Raw genomic sequence first — 20,167 nt, 5'->3', positions numbered from 1 at the left:
CCACTAATGTTTGTTGGAAAAAACGTGAATAAATGAAATGCTTTCCAAAAGTAATGCATCAATTCACAATCCTACCAGCAATATATAAAAGTTTTAGCTGTACTCTTGTCACTTTTTTGTAACTTAACAGGCAAAAACATAATAATGGCTCTTTCTTTCCATTTTAATTTGCAGTCCTATTATTGAAATCATTCTTAAAAGTACTGCTATACCATTAAGCCTAGTTCCAAAAATCATCTGAAGAAATAATGGTCAAAAATATCCCAAATTTGGGCCTGGCCCTGTGGCCGAGTGGTTAAAGTTCCGTGTGCTCCACTTCGGCAGCCTAGGTTTGTGGGTTTGATCCCGGGTGTGGATCTACTCCACTCAGCAGCCATGCTGTGGAGGTGTCCCATGTACAAAAAAAAATAAAGGAGGATTGACAGAGACATTAGCTCAGGGTGAATCTTCCTCAACAAAAAAATAAATAAATGAAATAAAATATGGGCCAGCCCCGTGGCTTAGTGGTTAAGTGTGCGCGCTCCGCTGCTGGCGGCCCAGGTTCGGATCCCGGGCGCGCACCGACGCACTGCTTCTCCGGCCATGCTGAGGCCGCGTCCCACATACAGCAACTAGAAGGATGTGTAGCTATGACATACAACTATCTACTGGGGTTTTGGGGGAAAAAAATAAATAAATAAAATTATTAAAAAAAATAAAATAAAATAAAAAATCCCCAATTTGTTGAAAGATAAATTTATAACAAGTCAGCTAATCCCAAGCAAGATTAAAAACAAAGAAAATCACACTTACACTCATCCTAGTGTAACTGCTGAAAAACAAAGAGAGACAATCTATTCTGAGAGAAAAATGCACCTACACACGACTGTGAACTTCCAATCAGACACAATGAAGGCCAGAAGATAGTGCAGCGACATCTCTGAAAGAGCTGACTGAAAGGAAAAAAACAAGACAACAACAACAAAACCCCACTACCAACCTAGAATTCTATATTCAGAGAAAATATCCTCCAAGAATGAAGATGAAATAAAGACAATTTCAGATTAAAAACAACAAACATAGGAAAACTAAGACCTGTACTATAAGAAATGCTGAAAGGAAATCTTCAGACTGAAGAGAAATGATACCTTATGGAAACTAGAATCATCAGGAAATGGTAATTATGTGGCTAAACATAAAAGACTCCTCTGTTCCTTTTAATTTCTTTAACATACATATGACTGTTCAAAGCAAAAATAATGGGGTTTATAATGTACATAAACAAAAATATAACTTACCCAACCTGAGACAGATGAAAGAGAAAATCTGAATAGCACTCATCTATTGAAGAATTTGAATTCATTACCAAAAATTTCCCATAAGAAAACCTAGGCCAGATGGTTTCACTGGTGAATTCTATGAAGCATTTGAGGAAGAAATAATATCTATCTTATACAAGCTCTTTCAGAAAATAGAGGAGGAAGAAGGACTTCCCAACTCATATGTTCAGCATAACCCTGAAACCAAAACCTGGCAGAGACATTACAAGGAAAGAAAAGTATGAACCAATCTTTCTTGTGAAGATAGAAGCAAATATTCCTAATAAAATACTAACAAGTTGAATCACAATTTACAAAAAAGATAATACATTCTTCATCCCCCCCAAAGTCCCAGTAGATAGTTGTATGTCATAGCTGCATGTCCTTCTAGTTGCTGTATGTGGGACGCCGCCTCAGCATGGCCAGAGAAGCAGTGCGTCGGTGCGCGCCGGGATCCGAAACCGGGCCGCCAGTAGTGGAGCACGCGCACTTAACCGCTAAGCCATGGGGCCGGCCTAATACATTCTGACTAGAAGGGTTTATCACAAGATTGAAAGGTTGGTTTAACATTTGACATCCAATCAATGTAATTCATAATATTAGTAGAATAAGTGAGATTAAAAACAATGTGCTGATTTCAATAGATGCCATGTTAATCTTATTTAGCTACTCACTTTAAGTTTTCTAGTTCCTGTTTTCTCAGTGGAGAAGAAGGTGGAGCTGGAATGAATTTATCTCCATCATGGCTTTTACTGCTAAAATAAAGAGAGACTCTTAATTATGAAGAGCAACAATGAAACAATAAAATGTAAAATTTTGTTTCCTATCCTCACTCCTATGCAATTTTTTATGACAAAGTGTAAAAGAGCCAAAACAATGAAATATGCTTGGTAACTTGGTATCACTAACATGTTAAGGCTATACTGTATATTAGTTTTTTCCTCAGTACACAATATCTCTACTATACAAAAGAAACCACTCCAATATTTTTATACATTTCTCATTCTTCTGATTGCCTTTTATCAACTACAGTAAAACATAACCCTTTGATGGAGGAAAAAAAAAAATCCCACTATTTTGTTTCAAATTTTCTATAATAAACATGCATTTCTATTATAGTTAAGAAAAAATGCTAGGATGGGAGACGAGTTTAAAGGTGCCATGTGTAAAGAGAACTTTCTATATATAATGGCATTTGTTTTCTTATTACTAGATAAGCTCTTCCAATTTCCATAGATTGGCATAATATTTAATTTATATTAGAAAACTAGACATATCCTGGAGGTGTGTAGTTTACAGTATGTTAAGAGAAAAGGCAGCGAATAATAAGAAATGGAAAGTTTTAGGATTTTAGTATTTATTTTAATAAAAGTAAAAACAGGCTGTCTCTGATAGCACCAGGATTTCTTGAAACTGTTCCTACTGTTAATGAAAAGCTGTTACTTTCCACTTTTCTCTTTTAGCATTCTCTCCTCACTTAGCCTTCTTATTTCTCTCTTCCAGAAATACTTAAACATTCATACTTTCCTTTCTTATTATTCAAAACAGAGAATTTTGGAAATTCAGGCTGAAAATTTTAGGAATTCATCTAAAGGACAAAGAGGCTTACTAATGGAGCCCTGAAGGGATTTTGCCAAGAGGGTTCAAAGGGATGAGAATACCTGCAAGTTTCACTGCTTTCACTGCTCTCCGTGTTCCCACCTAATTGATTATTATTTTTAGACCCATTTTCCTGCTTCGGATCTTGTTGTTCTTCAGGTAACAGCAACAAGGCATTTCTGAGACAAATGGCTGCAAACTCCATACTGGCAACAGGAATGGCTGAAGACTGTCCGTCACTTAAAAGAACAAAACCAAATTAACTAAGTAAATAACATAAAAATAAGTAAGACTTTTCTATTATCAGGAATAAAACCAATCTAATTATAAACGAAAACTTTGTCCTTTGATAGGTAGAAATTTTAATATAAGCAGTTAGGAGAATGCTAAAGAACCTAAATCCTAAATATCACACATGAGATGTAAAAAACTACAGATTGTAAGTACAGTCATGCGTTGCTTAACAACGGGGATACGTTCTGAAAAATGTGTCGTAAGGTCATTTTGTTGTGGTGCAAATATCACAGCGTATACTTACACAAACCTAGATGATACAGCCAAGTATCTGGGCTATATGGTACTAATCTTACGGGACCACCATCATATATACGGTCCATTGTTGAGCAAAACACCCTTATGATGTGCAGGACTGTATATACATTATACGCATGTGTCTCTAGAAATGGGACCAAGGATGAGAGACAACTTGAAGGATTACCTGCAACATCAATCTTAATGTAACAGGGGAGTTACAGACAAGGCAAATTGTAATGAAGGCTAGGACAGGCATAGTAAGAATTGGAAAGAAAATAGATTTTCACATTTGAGCCTTGTTTTGATTGATCCTTGCTTTAGAAAATGCCGTAGCTATAAGTTTTGAAAAAAGCAGCATTATCTCTTATAATTTTATTGAGATTTTATATAACTTTCTATTGATTTTATATATCAAACTGAGTCAGCTTTATTAGCGAAAAATGTGAAAAGTAGTAACAATTTTGAAATTGTAGGAAAATGATGCTTTATCTTAAGCCTTAAAAAAAAAATCTGCATTATAGTTGAAATAAATTAAGACCAAAACATTGTGTGCCAGATACTACTGAAAAACTTTGGAAAAACTTTAGATGGTAGCGAACAATTTTATTTTTTTGGAAAAGATAAAAAGCAGCAAATTTTTTTACACAGTCTACTATTTTAGAAATAATAGCAGCCGGCCCCGTGGCTTAGCGGTTAAGTGCGTGTGCTCCACTACTGGCGGCCCGGGTTCGGATACTTGGCGCACACCAACGCACCACTTGTCCGGCCATGCTGAGGCGGTGTCCCACATACAGCAACTGGAAGGATCTGCAACTATGACATACAACTATCTACTGGGGCTTTGAGGAGAAAAAGGGGAAAAAAAGGAGGACTGGCAATAGATGTTAGCTCAGGGCCAATCCTCCTCAAGAAAAAGAGGAGGATTGGCATGGATATTAGCTCAGGGCTGATCTTCCTCACAAAAAAAAGTAATAATAATAATAGGAACCCCAAATTGGAATCTTATTATTTTATAAGATAAAGATGTTCATATTTCAAAGTTGTTCAACTGAAAGTTCTACATGTGACAGCTTGATATTGCTTTGGTTGCTTTATGTATTAGTACTTTTTTCCCCTAATACTAAGAATTAGCTTTAGGGACTATGAGAAAATACCTAAATGAAAAGTATCAATGATAAACTATATAAAAAGGAAACATCAAGATGCCCTCTTCTGGACATTCTGAATAATGGCACTGACTAGACCAGGGTTTCTTAGGCCATCAGCAATTTCAGCACCCATGGATGTAATAAACTCACATCACTTGTCAGATAACATTCATTATGGACCTATGTCTGAGAGTCTATTTGTTGAAGTAGCAATAAAACCTGTTTACAAAGTGGTACCTCCTATGAAATGATAAGTCTTTTTTTTTTAAATTTTATTTATTCCCCCCCCCCTAAAGCCCCAGTAGATAGTCGTACATCATAGCTGCACATCCTTCTAGTTGCTGTATGTGGGACGCGGCCTCAGCATGGCCGGAGAAGCGGTGCGTTGCTGCGCGCCCGGGATCTGAACCCGGGCCACCAGTAGCGGAACGCACACACTCACCCGCTAAGCCACAGGGCCAGCCCTGAAATGGTAAGTCTTAAGCATATTTTTATACATCAGTAACATTAATGTGAAATACTATTAAATATGAACACTCTTTGCAAAATACTTACTTATATACAGTATTCTGTATGGACTGTGATGCCAGAACTATTTTACGATGATACCCTTGACCAACAATAGACTGTACAATTCCCTTTTTGCTTGGAAGACCTTTAGTTTCTTGTTCAGAAGTCTATAAAATAAAAATAATTTCCAATTAATTCAATGGAATTGTAAGACGAGGTATGAAAAATGATCTAACACCTTTATAGTTACTCTAAGAAAATTCTTAAGATCCATCAATGTGGAGTTTTTGGTGATAAAGAAAATATGTTCAGTATTGAATTAAAGAGTACATGGGGCTGAAAGTCTGTGACATACGCTATATTTTATTAATACGAGGTTTGAGATAATTCTAAGGAAAAAAGGCAATTTAAGAATGACTCAAGTATTTATTTAGAATGACTTATTTAGAATATCCTACACCCCAGGCACCCTGATGCCTATTACGGGCACTCTGACATCAGAGTAAGAAAAATAAGAAAGCCATAAAAACACAGTGAAAAAGAAAAGGGGAGCAGTTCCACTTGCTAAAAGACAGATCTTTTCCTTCTTAATTGAAAGTATTAATTAAACTGTCAACAACATATACACTCTAATAAGCTATATATATTAAGATTTACATGGGCATAATTCTTGCCTTCTAGGAAATCCCAAAACCCTGTAAACTTTAAACTGAAAATAGTAAAAGCTACTTACGAGTGTGTGTGTATATATAAATATAGTATTTTAGGATATTTCACTAAGATACATTATCTCACTATAGGAGTTTGACAGTGCCAATTTAATTTATCTTCCCCCTTCACTCTGCCTCTGATTTACTTGCAGGTGGAATCCCAACTAGTCATTTTATAAAGTCATCCAGATTCTCATATACAGGAACAAACTGAAGCCAATCCATATGAACTTCCAGAGCTAAATTCTGCCCTGCAATAAGTCCTTCTCTCAACACAATGTTTCTGTACTGTGAATTATTGCTCCCTAATATAACTTGATTATAATTGCGCTTCCATATATGACTTTTAATAAAACAAGGATTCACTTGTGTATTCATTTAAAAAAGAAAGTATGCTTAAAAAACACAAAACTGCTCTGGGGCTGGCCCAGTGGCAAAGCGGTTAAGTGTGAGTGCTCCGCTTCAGCGGCCCGGGGTTCGAGGGTTTGGATCCCAGGTGCACATCGATGCACCGCTTGTCAAGCCATACTGTGGCGGTGTCCCATATAAAGCAGAGGAAGATGGGCACGGATGTTAGCCCAGGGCCAATCTTCCTCAGCAAAAAGAGGAGGATTGGCATCAGATATTAGCTCAGGGCTGATCTTCCACACACACACACACAAATAAAAAATTGCTCTGATTGGAAGAAATTTTGTGTCTAGGAGGTAGCCAAGCAATATTGATGAAAAATAAGAAAAAGTGGATAGTCTGAACATTATCAGAAGGACTTTCATTCTAACTTTTCCTAGTAGTGGTGATAAATTTATAATGATTCACCCATCTCTCTTCCCCGATCTTTAAGGCCATGCAAGTTGATCAGATGGCTATATCTGGAGATACAACAGATGACAATGATGGATGAAACTAAAAATCTGAAATAATAAACCATACCTTCATTAATATACCAATAGCCAGAAAGTGTGCCAGATCAGTCTTTTTTTTTTTTTCTTTTTTTTGGTGAGGAACATCAGCCCTGAGCTAACATCATGGCAATCCTCCTCTTTTTGCTGAGGAAAACTGGCCCTGAGCTAACATCATGGCAATCCTCCTCTTTTTGCTGAGGAAAACTGGCCCTGAGCTAACATCATGGCAATCCTCCTCTTTTTGCTGAGGAAAACTGGCCCTGAGCTAACATCTATTGCCAATCCTCCTCCTTTTTTTTTTTTTTTTCCTCTTTTTCTTCCCAAAGCCCCAGTAGATAGTTGTATGTCATAGTTGCAGATCCTTCTAGTTGCTGTTTGTGGGACACTGCCTCAGCATGGCTGGACAAGCAGTGCGTCAGTGTGCGCCCGGATCTGAACCCAGGCTGCCAGTAGCGGAGTGTGCACACTTAACTGCTAATCCATGGGGCCAGACCCCAGATCAGTCTTAATGCAAAAGAATCAAATGAAATTAAAATATCCATTATTTTATAGTGCCTTGGTGGTAAAAGTACTCAACAAATCTGAGTTGTGGAACTCAGAAAAGTAAATGGTACATTTTATGTTTTATTTTATTATTATTTATTTATTTATTTTGTCGAGGGATACTGGCCCTGAGCTAACGTCTGTTGCCATGGCCCTGAGTGAACATCCATGTGCATCCTTCTCTATTTAATATGTGGGAGGCCGCCACAGCATGGCTTGATGAGCAGTCCACAGGTCCACACCCAGCTTCCGAACCTGCAAACCTTGGGCCACCGAAGCAGAGCACACAAACTTAACCACTATTGCCACAGGGCCGGCCCGTTATGTTTTTATTTTTAATAGCTTTCTCTTAAATTGGTTAAATACTCTCCCTACAATTGAGCTTATGTTTACTTAGCAGATCTTTTCTCATATATTATACACTACCCAGGTAAGCATAAGCCCTGCTCTGCCAAAAGGTCTGAAGCAACATCATGTAAACAGAACAAAATGATGTCCCTGGCATCACCAACTTAACAATTAATTGGTATTTATCAAAAAATAAATTTATTTCTGAAGTTACAAACTGCTTTGTTCAGCATCCCTTCTGTCCTGACTAAATAAAAGAAATTTTATGGAATTTTATTTGGACATTATAATTTCTCCTATTGGGATTTTGTTCTCTGATTTTACTCAAGAATGTTTTGGGGTTGTTTTTACTGCCTTTTAGGTCATCTCAGATCCTTTTTAGAAGCATGAGACGCACAGACAAAGACAGATAATTATTTATGGCAAATTTCCTATTAGTAGCACAGAGTATGAGTGTCCTGGTATCCAGCAAGTTATGGCAACCAACTCATTTTTTAAAAATTACAAATTTAGAACTTTCTAGAAGAAAATGGGGAGAAAAACCTCATAATGAAATTCATAGAACAAAGATAATCTTAAAAGTACTATTCCTAAAACTAAGTAATTTAAATAAAATTAAACTTTACTATATGTCTCTACTCCCAGGAAGATGTAATTTCCTGGCTTCCAATAACCGTACAAAAGAAAGGCTTCCAACACTTAAATTCATGAATGGATTAAAGAGAACAGCAATTTCTAGAGATCCTTTTATTCAAAAAAGTACAAATTCTGCCTAGAATTATCAGTTAATTTTAGAATTATCCAATAAGAAAGCTGTCCTTTAAAAGGACAAGTACAGGGCCGGCCCCGTGGCTTACTGGTTAAGTGCGCACGCTCCGCTGCTGGTGGCCCAGGTTCGGATCCCGGGTGCGCACTGACGCACCGCTTCTCCGGCCATGCTGAGGCCGTGTCCCACATACAGGAACTAGAAGGATGTGCAGCTATGACATACAACTATCTACTGGGGCTTTGGGGGAAAAAATAAATAAAAAATTTAAAAAAAATAATAAAAAAATAAAAGGACAAGTACGATGAAATAAACCATTAAAGCCTTTCAAAGACAACACTCATCTCCTCCCCGAATGGTGTACTCAAACTGCCAGGCAAACATTTTGCTTTAAAGCCTTTCGTTCTTGCAGTTGTTTCTCAGGAAGTGCTGTTTAGCAGCAGGAGAGCCTAAACATTTAATATCACCTATGGCGAGCATGGCAGGTGAAACCTCATGCCATAGCCCCCCAGTCTCCACATACCCAAAGAGCACACAAGGGCGAGGGGTGGCTAGGAAATGGGATGATACAGACATCTGGTAATTCTTTCTTTCCCCTACCTTCCCCTACCTCCCAATGACCCCTCCCCACTTGAGATTCAAAAGGCTTCCACGAACTGCTATTTGGAGATAATCTAGGCATGGACACTGATGTAAACGGGCCTGTTTCTTAGCCACTGGGGACAAATGTTTGTCAGAAAGAAACAGCCTAGTAATCCGTGAACTCTAAACCATTTACTAATTCAAAACTAAAGCCGCCAGGCACTGAAGGAAATGCAGTGTAATGCAGTTCTTTCCACACTCACTATGTTATCATCAGTCCTTCTCTAATCACCGGGTGCACACACCATTCTCACGCCAGCAGATGGTGTGGCCCCTGCCCCAGCAGCTAGCAGACCACTGTTCCAACAGATATGACTTTCTTACTGGCTTCAACTCTTTAATGTGACTACTGATACATATTGCCATACTTACCAAGAACCACAGAAATAACTTTATGAAACCGAATTTTTTTGTCCAACTGTTAAAGAATAGAAGACTATAAATTCCCCGAGAGTCAAAAAGGGGATGAGGTCTTATATGTTTCCCAGTATCTTTTGCTTTCCATGTAACAGTGGGGCAGGAGGGGGTGTGGGGGTGTGTGGGTTCAAAAAGATACCCAAGCAGCACTCACCCCCTTATTGGCAGCAATGCAGCATTCAGCCAGCCGTAGCCAGAGGCGGGGATTTGCATGATAAACCTGAACAGCTTCAATCAGACACTCGAAGGCAGCAAGAGGCCTTCCAATGTGAAGAAGCTGAATTCCACAGTTATACAGCAACTCATACCTCTTGTTGGTTAGTAACGTACACATGGGTCTTCCTGAAAATTTTTTGCCTAATGATAAAAATTAGATGAGAATAAATCATTAGATTTAAAATGAGTTATACTGAAAACATTTATTCCACTAAGTACTTAAACACTACCTTGTTTAAGATCAATGACCCCAATTTAAAGTTGTAATAGCTCTCACCATGATGATCTCCATCCCCAACCCCACAAATATTCTCCAGGGTCATTTCAGCTGTCTGTGCTGACTGGGTCAGCAATGTCTCTTCTCATTTGCCAGCAACTCAGGCAAAAATGTTCCAGGAAGGCAAAGAAGAGACAGGACCCACTCTTACCCCTCTGAACCTTACACCATCTGTCCACATTTTTAGAGCCTGTAAAAAGATTCCACTCTTTTTCAGTTTCAGTTTGATTAACCATTTTATCATCATGTGCTTTCTTAACCAGAAGTATTCAGTTAATGTTAGGGTGTTACGGACTTTATTGTGGAAATAAAAATGAATGTACTATATACCTACAATGACTATGCTCCACTTACTCACTTATTCAAAGTTTCACAGTCCATAATAAAATAAGACTACTTGTGATTTTGGATACATTTTTCATCAATTAAATAGTTTTTTTATATTTTAAAAAGCTAAATAATTTCTTGATTTTAAGTATTTCAGATTAAGGATCCATATACCATGAATATTAAATGAATAAACTTAAGGAATTTGCTTAAAAATTATCAGGTGGGGGCCGGCCCGGTGGCGCAAGCGGTTAAGTGCGCGCACTCCGCTGCGGCGGCCCGGGGTTCGCTGGTTCGGATCCCGGGCGCGCACCGACGCACTGCTTGGCAAGCCATGCTGTGGCGGCGTCCCATATAAAGTGGAGGAAGATGGGCACAGATGTTAGCCCAGGGCCGTCTTCCTCAGCAAAAAAAGAGGAGGATTGGCGGATGTTAGCACAGGGCTGATCTCCTCACAAAAAAACAAAACAAAACAAAACAAAACAAAAAAAAATTATCAGGTGCTACTGACAGTACCGCATGTGAAACCCTGAAAAGCTATAACAAAACTAGTTTGGGGGCTGGTCCAGTGGCCGGTTAAGTTCAGTGCACTTTGCTTTGGCAGCCCCAGTTTGGTTCCTGGGCGCAGACCTACACCACTGGTCAGCCATTCTGTGTGGTGACCCACATACAAAATAGAGGAAGACTAGCCACAGATGTTAGCTCAGGGCGAATCTTCCTCAGGAAAAAAAAACAAACAAAAAAAAAACTAGTTTGGTAGTCAAGAAATCTTAACAAAATGTTCTGCTTTATAGCATTACCATATGGGATTACCAATTTTCAGATCCACAAAAAAGTGAATGTAATTTAAATTTGATAATTACTCCTAACACCTTGCTATTCAAAATAGCAATATCTACTAAAAATCCCCCGAGTCAGACTTGGTGGGCAGGATCAGTGTCAACTGTATGCAGGTACACGTGGCATTTTGACCAGGTGCCTGCTCTATGAAATCACGCTTTCCTCAAGTCGTAAAACACAAACTGTCCCCCAGTAATGGGCTTACCCGGATCAGTGCTGCCTGCACTGAGCTGTGCACAGACATTGTCATTCTCCTGCAGAGCCTTTTTAAAGTAGAAAATTCCCAAATTGTGCTTGCTCATGGCAAAATGAATACAACCAAGATTATTCCAGAACATGCATCGCAAGCATTCACCTGAGAAAACACACAAATACATTTGTCCACAGACAAATTTTAATGTTGATGTACATCATACAAGAATCAAGCTTGTCTAGCATGAGTTAATTCTATATGCAATTCCACTTAGTCCCTATGGAACAGTTTATAAGGCATTAAAAATTCAGGAAATATCTGAAAATTTTGCAAATTCCTTTTTTTTAACAATCTCTTTTGTTAAAGTTGATAAGTCAACACTGCATATTGATTTTGTTAGCCTGTTTAGTTTTTTTCTGATTTAATTTTTAATAATTGTAGGCAAATGATACAAAAATGACAAAGACAAAATACATTTATTTGTAACATAATATATACGTATTGTATCCACACAACGAAATACTATGTAGAAACTGGAAAGAACGAAACAAGTATATATGGAAACAGTCGCAATATATTAAATGAAGAATAGCAAGAATATAGAAAATAGAATACATAAAATCCCACTTTTGTTTGTTAAACTATAAGTCTCCACTGTTCTTTTAGTTCACATGTATTTAAATATCACAGTGGGTGAACATCTATCTTCTCATGTTTGTTGGGCATTTGTATTTCTTATCCTGCACACTGCCTCTTCCTGTTCTTTACCTATTATTTATTTGGTTACAGATGTTTTTCCTATTGGTTACCTGTTAGTGTATCTGTTATAGAAACTTTCTGTCACATCTGTTTAAAATATTTCCCCCATTGCCAGTTTGTCATCTATCTTGTGACCTAGTCCTGTGTGTGTGTGTGTGTGTGTGTGTGTGTGTATGTTTTTAATCATAAAAAGTTTTACATTTTTATGTGGTCAAATTTAGTAATTTCTAAGCTCTATGGTTCTTAAATTTTGTATGATGTCTAATCAAGATTTCCCTACCACAAAACTAAAATGCTCACCCAAATTTTCTTTTCTGCTTTTATGATTTTATTTTTACCTTTTCATCCTTCATCTTTCTGGATTTTATTTTGGTATAATGAAAGCAATCCAAGCTTTAGTTTTCTTTTTCTAAATGGCTTCCCAAACATTCCAAAACAATTTATTGATAGTTCATCTTTTCCTCAATGATACAAAATGCCCGACTAGATTGACAAAATTAATAATCAGAATATTCATTGCTTAATACTAAAAACCAAAGGTTGGCTTCTGATATATTTTAAAATTAAGCACTGATAATACTTAAACCAGAGAAAAACTGGGGCTGGCCCAGTGGCTCAGTGGTTAAGTTCACACGTTCTGCTTCGGTGGCCTGGGGTTCACTGGTTTGGACACTGGGCGCAGACCTACTCACCGCTCATTGAGCCATGCTGAGGCGACATCCCATATAGAAGAGCTAAAACTCTACAACTATGATACCCAACTATGTACTGGAGCTTTGGGGATAAAAAAAGAAAAAAGAGGAAGATTGGCAACAGATGTTAGTGCAGGGCCAACGGTCCTCAAAAATAAATAAAAAATTAAAAATAAAAATAAAAAAGAGAAAAACTATGCTTAGGATAAAAACTAATAGGAAATACACCAAAATGTTCAAAGGAGATTGCTTCTGGGTACTGGCATTGTGAACAATTAAGAAAAATTCTTTTTTTTTAATTTTATTTATTTTTTTCCCCAAAGCCCCAGTAGATAGTTGTATGTCATAGTTGCATATCCTTCTAGTTGCTGTATGTGGGACGCAGCCTCAGCATGGTCGGAGAAGTGGTTCGTCAGTGCACGCTCGGGATCCGAACCCGGGCCGCCAGCAGCGGAGCGCGAGCACTTAACCGCTAAGCCACGGGGCCGGCCCTTAAGAAAAATTCTATTCCCAAATCTTCTCTAATAAGCATATTTTATCAGCAGCAAAAACTAAATTATATATGGAAAGCAAATTAAAGATTATAAAATTAAATAACTATGAAAAACACCAATATATAAAATATAACTATATAAAAATCTTTCCTATTAAATTATCATAACTGTTGACTAGTCAACTATACGACCTGCTCCTGACTCCATTTTAGAGACTGACAAGATCAAGTTTGAAATCTGCGTGAAGGCAATCCTAAGCAAAATTTTCTCAAAGCACGTTATTTCTTTAGTCTGAGAGATCATTTCAGCGTTTGGGTGTTAGTGGGCCTCTGAGGGGAAACTATGACAATAAAAACATCAGAAATAAAAATTTAGCAGAATTAAAAATGGCTACTCAGAACAAACAGAATATCCAAGAGAACCATCCTCTGCGACTCCACTGAACTGAAAGGGTAAATGGGGGAAACTTTGAGGATGTTTGCATGTGTGTTCCGTGTATGTACCTGAATAGAATCTAAAACAAAATGAATTTGAAAACTTATTCATCTTTTGCATTTTAATCCTGATGCAAAACACTTGCAATAGTTTAACCTTATTTCTTGAATAAACTGATTTTCCTCCTTCCTCCCTATAAAACAGCAATGGTGGGAACTTAACTGACAGCTGCATATTTTGCCTTTCATTTTACCACTAATATCAAGCAATTCGTTTAAACTTTCTAACTAGAGGCAAGAATAGATAACAGTAGTTATGTTCCTAACTTTACAGAAATATTTTTGAACTAGTTAATGGTCTAAAGAATCATCATATTATTCACTGCTTTTATGGGAGAAAAGGGAAATGAAAGAACATTATCATCTCATTTCCTCAAAAGATCTCACGTCAAAAAGCAAAAGCCCAAGGACCTTACGCCCAGGATATACCTTCCAAGCTGGTATTAAAAAACCATTAGGAGTGACGTGACCATCATGGCAGACTGAGTTGTTCCCTCTGTCTCTCCCCTCCAAGTTACAACTAAACAGACATTCATTATCCAACAGAGAATTCCCTACACAGCACAAGAGGACACCTGAGAGATGCAGGAAGCCATACATCTGAAGGTGGGTGGACTGGATCCCCTGGAAGCAGTGGAACTAGGTGAGCCCACCCTTCTCCCTGACCCCCACCATCGGCAGTGATCTAGGTCTCAGATCCTCACACAGTGGCCAAGCACGACTGTAAGTGGAAGCAGGGGCAGTCCGGCCCATGGGAACACTCCCCACCAAGTGGGGGCAGCTCTGCCCCTGCATAGGCATCCCTCTCGCCTAGTGCTGCAGCTCAGCTGAACCACCCCAAGCGTGAGCACAGCGCCAGCCTATGTGAGTGACCTGGCTGCCAAGCGCAGAGGCCCTGCCCATGTGAGTGCAACTTGCCAAGTGGCTGCGGCCAGCCCGTGCAAACACAGAGTGGCCCTGCTGGCACAACTACAGCAGATGGGGAGGGATCAGAAAACACAGCTCCTGGGGTTGGCCCAGTGGCATAGTGGTTAAGTTCGCGTGTTCCACTTTGGCAGCCCAGGGTTTGCCAGTTCGGATCCTGGGTGCAGACCTACTCACCGCTCATCAAGCCATGCTGAGGCGGTGTCCCATATAGAAGAGCTACAACTCTACAACTATGATACACAACTATGTACTGGGGCTTTGGGAAGAAAAAAGAAAAAAAGAGGAATACTGGCAACAGATGCTAGCACAGGGCCAATCTTTCTCAAAAACAAAAAGATGTTCTTTGCTAATAAAAACATCAAAAAAAAAAAAAAAAAAAAGAAAACACAGCTCCTGCCCCCCCGACCAGTGGTGGCAGGCGGAATCTACGACCTGATACTACCACAAATGTGCTGGCAAAGAATCAATACATCAAACACTGTGACGAACTACAGTAACACTTCAGACCAGAAGCAAAATGACAACTCTCCAGAAACCAATCCTGAAGTCACTGAAGTTTACAATCTAAATGACAGAGAATTCAAAACAGTTGCCATAAAGAAACTCAATGAGTAACAAAAAAAGTCAGAAAGACAGTTCAATGAGCTCAGGAATAAAATTAATAAGCAGAAGGAATACTTCACCAAAGAGACTGAAGCTCTGAAAAAAACCCAACAGAATTTCTGGTTATGAAGAACACTATTAATTAGATAAAAAATAATCTAGAAATCATAAAAAAAAAAAAGAGCTGATGTTGTGGAGCACAGAATCAGTGACTTAAGGATAGACATACAAACAAGCTTCAGGTGGAGAGAAAGAGAGAACTAAGATTTTAAGAAAATGAAGAAACTCTTTGAGAAATATCCAACTCGATTAGGAAAAGTAACATAAGGATTACAGGTATTCCAGAGGGAGAATAGAGGGAGAAAGGACCAGGTAGCTTGTTCAGAGAAATAATAGCTGAGAACTTCCCAAACCTGGGGAAAGAACTGGACTTACAAGTACATGAAGCCAACAGAACTCCTAATTACATCAATGCAAAACGACCTTCTCCAAAGCATATAATATTAAAATTAGCAAAAGTCAATGACAAAGAAAAAATATTAAGGGCAGCAAGGCAGAAGAAAATAACCTGCAAAGGAACCCCCATCAGGCTTTCAGTGGATTTCTCAGCAGAAACCTTACAGGCTAGGAGAGAATGGAATGATATATTCAAAATACTGAAAGACAAAAACTTTCAGCCAAGAATACTCTATCCAGTGACACTATCCTTCAGATACAATGGAGAAATAAAAGCTTTCCCAGATAAACAAAAGCTGAGGGAGTTCATTGCTACTAGACCTCCACTATAGGAAATGATGAATGAAGCCCTCTTACCTGAAACGAAAAGGCAAAAGTTTACAAAACTTTGCACAAGGAGATAAACAGACAAAAGCAGGAAATCGCAGCTCTCTATCAGAACAAGTTAGCAAACACTTAATTATAACATAAAGGATAAAGGGAAGGAAAGCATCAAAAAGAACTATAAGCACTTCAATTTAGTCACAAACTTACAACACAAAAAAGAATAATTTGTGAAAACAATAACTCAGAAGGGGAAGAGGAAAGGGGTGGGACCTGCTTAGGCGAATGGACTATCTCATCTATGAGATCTTTTATACAAACCTCATGGTAACCACTAAACAAAAAATAAGAGCAGAGCCACAAACCCTAAACAAAGAGAAAACTGAGAAAACCATCACAAAAAACCACTAACTGAAATGGCAGTCAGAAATACAAGGGAAAAGAAACAATGGAAATATAGAACACCTGGAAAACGAGAGATAAAACGGCAGTATTAAGCCCTCATATATCAATAATCACTCTGAACATAATTGGATTGAATTCTCCACTCAAAAGACAAAGAGTGGTAGGAAGGATTAAAAAACAAGACCCAACAATATGCTGTCTCCAGGAAACACATCTCAGCTCTAAAGACAAACATAGGCCCAGAGTGAAGGGATGGAAGATGATACTCTAAGCAAACGGCAAGCAAAAGAAAGCAGGTGTTGCCACACTTAAATCACACAAAGCAGACTTCAAGATAAAAAAGACAACGTGAGACAAAGAGGGGCAGTATATAATGAGAAAAGGGACATTCCACCAAGAGGACATAACACTTATGAATATATGCATCTAACACAGGAGCACCAAAGTATATAAAGCAACTACTAACAAACTTAAATGGAGAAATTGACAGCAACACAATAATAGTAGGAGACCTCAACACCCCATTTACATCAATGGATAGCTCATCTAGACAGAAAGTCAACAAGGAAACAGTGGCCTTAAAGGAAACACTAGACCAGATGGACTTTAATAGATATATATAGAACATTATCTCAAAACAGCAGAATACACATTCTTCTTGAGTGCACACGGAACATTCTCAAGGACAGACCATATGTTGGGAAACAAGGCAAGCCTCAATAAATTTAAGAAGACTGAAATATCAAACATCTCCCCGCCCCCGAGGAAGATCAGCCCTGAGCTAACATCCATGCTAATCCTCCTCTTTTTGCTGAGGAAGACCAGCTCTGAGCTAACATCTATTGCCAGTCCTCCTCCTTTTTTTCCCCAAAGCCCCAGCAGATAGTTGTATGTCATAGTTGCACATTCTTCTAGTTGTTGTATGTGGGAGGCAGCCTCAGCACGGCCGGAGAAGTGGTGGTCAGTGCGCACCCGGGATCCGAACCCCAGCCGCCAGCAGCGGAGTGTGTGCACTTAACCACTAAGCCACGGGGCCAGCCCTCAAACATCTTTTCCAATCAAAATACTATGAAACTAGAAATAAACTACAAGAAAAAAGCTGGGAAAGGCACAAATGTGTGGAGATTAAACAGCATGCTACTGAACAACCACTGGTTCAATGAAGAAATCAAAGGAGAAATCAAAAAATACCTGGAGACAAATGAAAATGAAAACACAACATACCAACACTTACAGGATGCAGCAAAAGTGGTGCTAAGAGGGAAATTTATAACAATACAGGCCTACCTCAACAAACAAGAAAAATCTCAAATCAATAATCTTAAACTACATCTAACAGACTAGAATACGGAGAACAAAGTCAGCAGAAGGAGGGAAATAATAAAAATTACAGCAGAAATGAATGAAATAGAGACTAAAAACACAATGGAAAGGATCAATGAAACTAAGAGCTGGTTCTTTGAGAAGATAAACAAAATTGACAAAGTCTTAGCCAGACTCACTAAGAAAAACAGAGAGAAGGTGCAAATAAATAAAATTAAAAATGGAAGAAAAATTACAACAGATACCATAGAAACACAAAGGAGTATAAGAGAATACTATGAAAAACTATATGGCAACAAATTGGATAAACTAGAAGGAATGGATAAATTGTTAGACTCATACAACCTCCCAAAACAGAATCAAGAAGAAACAGAGAATCTGAATAGACCAATCACAAGTAAAAAGATAGAAAGAGCAATCAAAATGCTCCCAAAAAACAAAAGTCCAGGACCAGATGGCTTCTCTGGAGAATTCTATCGAATATTCAAAGAAGAGTTAATACCTATCCTTCTCAAACTATTCCAAAAAATTGAAGAAGATGAACACTTCCTAACTCATTTTATGACGCCAACACCACCCTGATCCAAAAGCTAGACAAGGACAACACAGAAAAGGAAAATTACAGGCCAATATCGCTGATGAACATGGATACAAAAATCCTCAACAAAATATTGGAAAAACGAATACAGCAATACATTAAAAAGATCATACACCATGATCTAGTGGGATTTATACTAGGGACACAGGGATGGTTCAACACCCGCAAATCAATCAATGTGATACACCACATTAACAAAATGAGGAATAAAAACCACATGATCATCTCAATAGATGCTGAGAAAGTATCTGACAAAATCCAACATCCATTTACGATAAATACTCTCAATAAAATGGGTATAGAAGGAAAGCACCTCAACATAATAAAGGCCATATATGACAAAGCCACAGCCAACATCACACTCAACGGGGAAAACCTGAAATCCATACCTCTGAGAACAGGAACAAAGACAAGGGTACCCACTCTTGCCACTCTTACTCAACATAGTAATGGAGGTTTGGGCCAGAGCAATTAGGCAAGAGAAAGAAATAAAAGGTACCCAAATTGGCAAGGAAGAAGTGAAACTCTTGCTGTTTGCAGATGACACGATTTTATATATAGAAAACCCTAAAGAATCCATTGGAAAACTATTAGAAATAATCAACAACTAAAGCAAAGTTGCAGTGTACAAAATCAACTTAGAAAAATCAGTTGCATTTCTATACTTTAATAACAAACTAACAGAAAGAGAACTCAAGACTACAATGCTATTTATAACCTCAACAAAAAGAATAAAATATCTAGGAATAAATTTAACCAAGGTGGTGAAAGACCTATACAATGAAAACTATACGACATTATTGAAAGAAATCGATGATGACATAAAGAAATGGAAAGATATGCCATGCACATGGACTGGAAGAATAAACATAGTTAAAATGTCCATACCACCTAAAGCAATCTACAGATTCAATGCAATCCCAATCAGAATCCCAATGACACTTTTCATGGAAATAGAACAAAGAATCCTAAAATTTATATGGAACGACAAAAGGCCTCGAATAGCCAAAGCAATCCTGAGAAAAAAGAACAAAGCTGGAGGCATCACAGTCCCTGACTCCAAAATATACCACAAAGCTACAGTAATCAAAACAGCATGGTACTGGTACAAAAACAGACACACAGATCAATGGAACAGAATTGAAAGCCCAGAAACAAAACCACGGAAAACCACACATATATGGACAGCTAATCTTCAACAAAGGAGCTAAGAACATACAATGGAGAAAGGACAGTCTCTTCAATAAATGGTGTTGAGAAAACTGGACAGCCACATGCAAAGAATGAAAGTAGACCATTATCTTTTGCCATCCACAAAATTTACCACAAAATGGATTAAAGACTTGAAGGTAAGATATTAAACCATAAAACTCCTAGAAGAAAATATAGGCAGTACATTCTTCGACATCAGTCTTAGAAGGATCTTTTCGAATACCATATCTACTCGGGCAAAGAAACAAAAGAAAAAATAAATAGGACTTCATCAGACTAAAGAGCTTCTGCAAGGCAAAGGAACAAAACAAAAAGACAACACACCAACTGGGAGAAAATATTTGCAAATCATAAATCCGACAAGGGGTTAATCTCCAAAATATATAAAGAACTCATACTACTCAACAACAAAAAAACAAACAACCCGATCAAAAAATGGGCAGAGGATATGAACAGACATTTTTCCAAAGAAGATATACAGATGGCCAACAGGCACATGAAATGATGCTCAACATCACTAATTATTAGGGAAATGCAAATCAAAACTACAATGAGATATCACCTTACATTTGTCAGAATGGCTATAATTAACAAGATGAAAAATAACAAA

The 20,167-nt window shown here is 38.0% G+C and overlaps 1 protein-coding gene across 3 annotated transcripts in view; it reads right to left on the bottom strand.

The window, feature by feature from the left end:
• Nucleotides 1-20,167, bottom strand: part of CNOT10 (CCR4-NOT transcription complex subunit 10) — an 80,794-nt gene that overhangs the window by 21,761 nt on the left and 38,866 nt on the right. For 2 of the 3 annotated variants that reach the window (XM_004419462.2, XM_004419461.2), the window contains exons 9-13: nucleotides 11,283-11,432; nucleotides 9,572-9,774; nucleotides 5,135-5,256; nucleotides 2,960-3,136; nucleotides 1,973-2,053 (exon numbers count right to left, since the gene is read on the bottom strand). In XM_004419462.2, coding sequence (XP_004419519.1) covers nucleotides 1,973-2,053; nucleotides 2,960-3,136; nucleotides 5,135-5,256; nucleotides 9,572-9,774; nucleotides 11,283-11,432 — 733 coding nt within the window. The remainder of the gene's footprint in view (nucleotides 1-1,972; nucleotides 2,054-2,959; nucleotides 3,137-5,134; nucleotides 5,257-9,571; nucleotides 9,775-11,282; nucleotides 11,433-20,167) is intronic. The other variant, XM_087430674.1, reaches the window with a different exon arrangement.

Source organism: Ceratotherium simum, chromosome 5 (genome assembly GCF_057802395.1).
Source record: "Ceratotherium simum simum isolate JZ-2026a chromosome 5, ASM5780239v1, whole genome shotgun sequence".
In the NCBI taxonomy this organism is placed as follows: Eukaryota; Metazoa; Chordata; class Mammalia; order Perissodactyla; family Rhinocerotidae; genus Ceratotherium; species Ceratotherium simum.
Note: the sequence above shows the minus strand (reverse complement) of the source record. Positions and strands in the feature narration are given on the sequence as shown.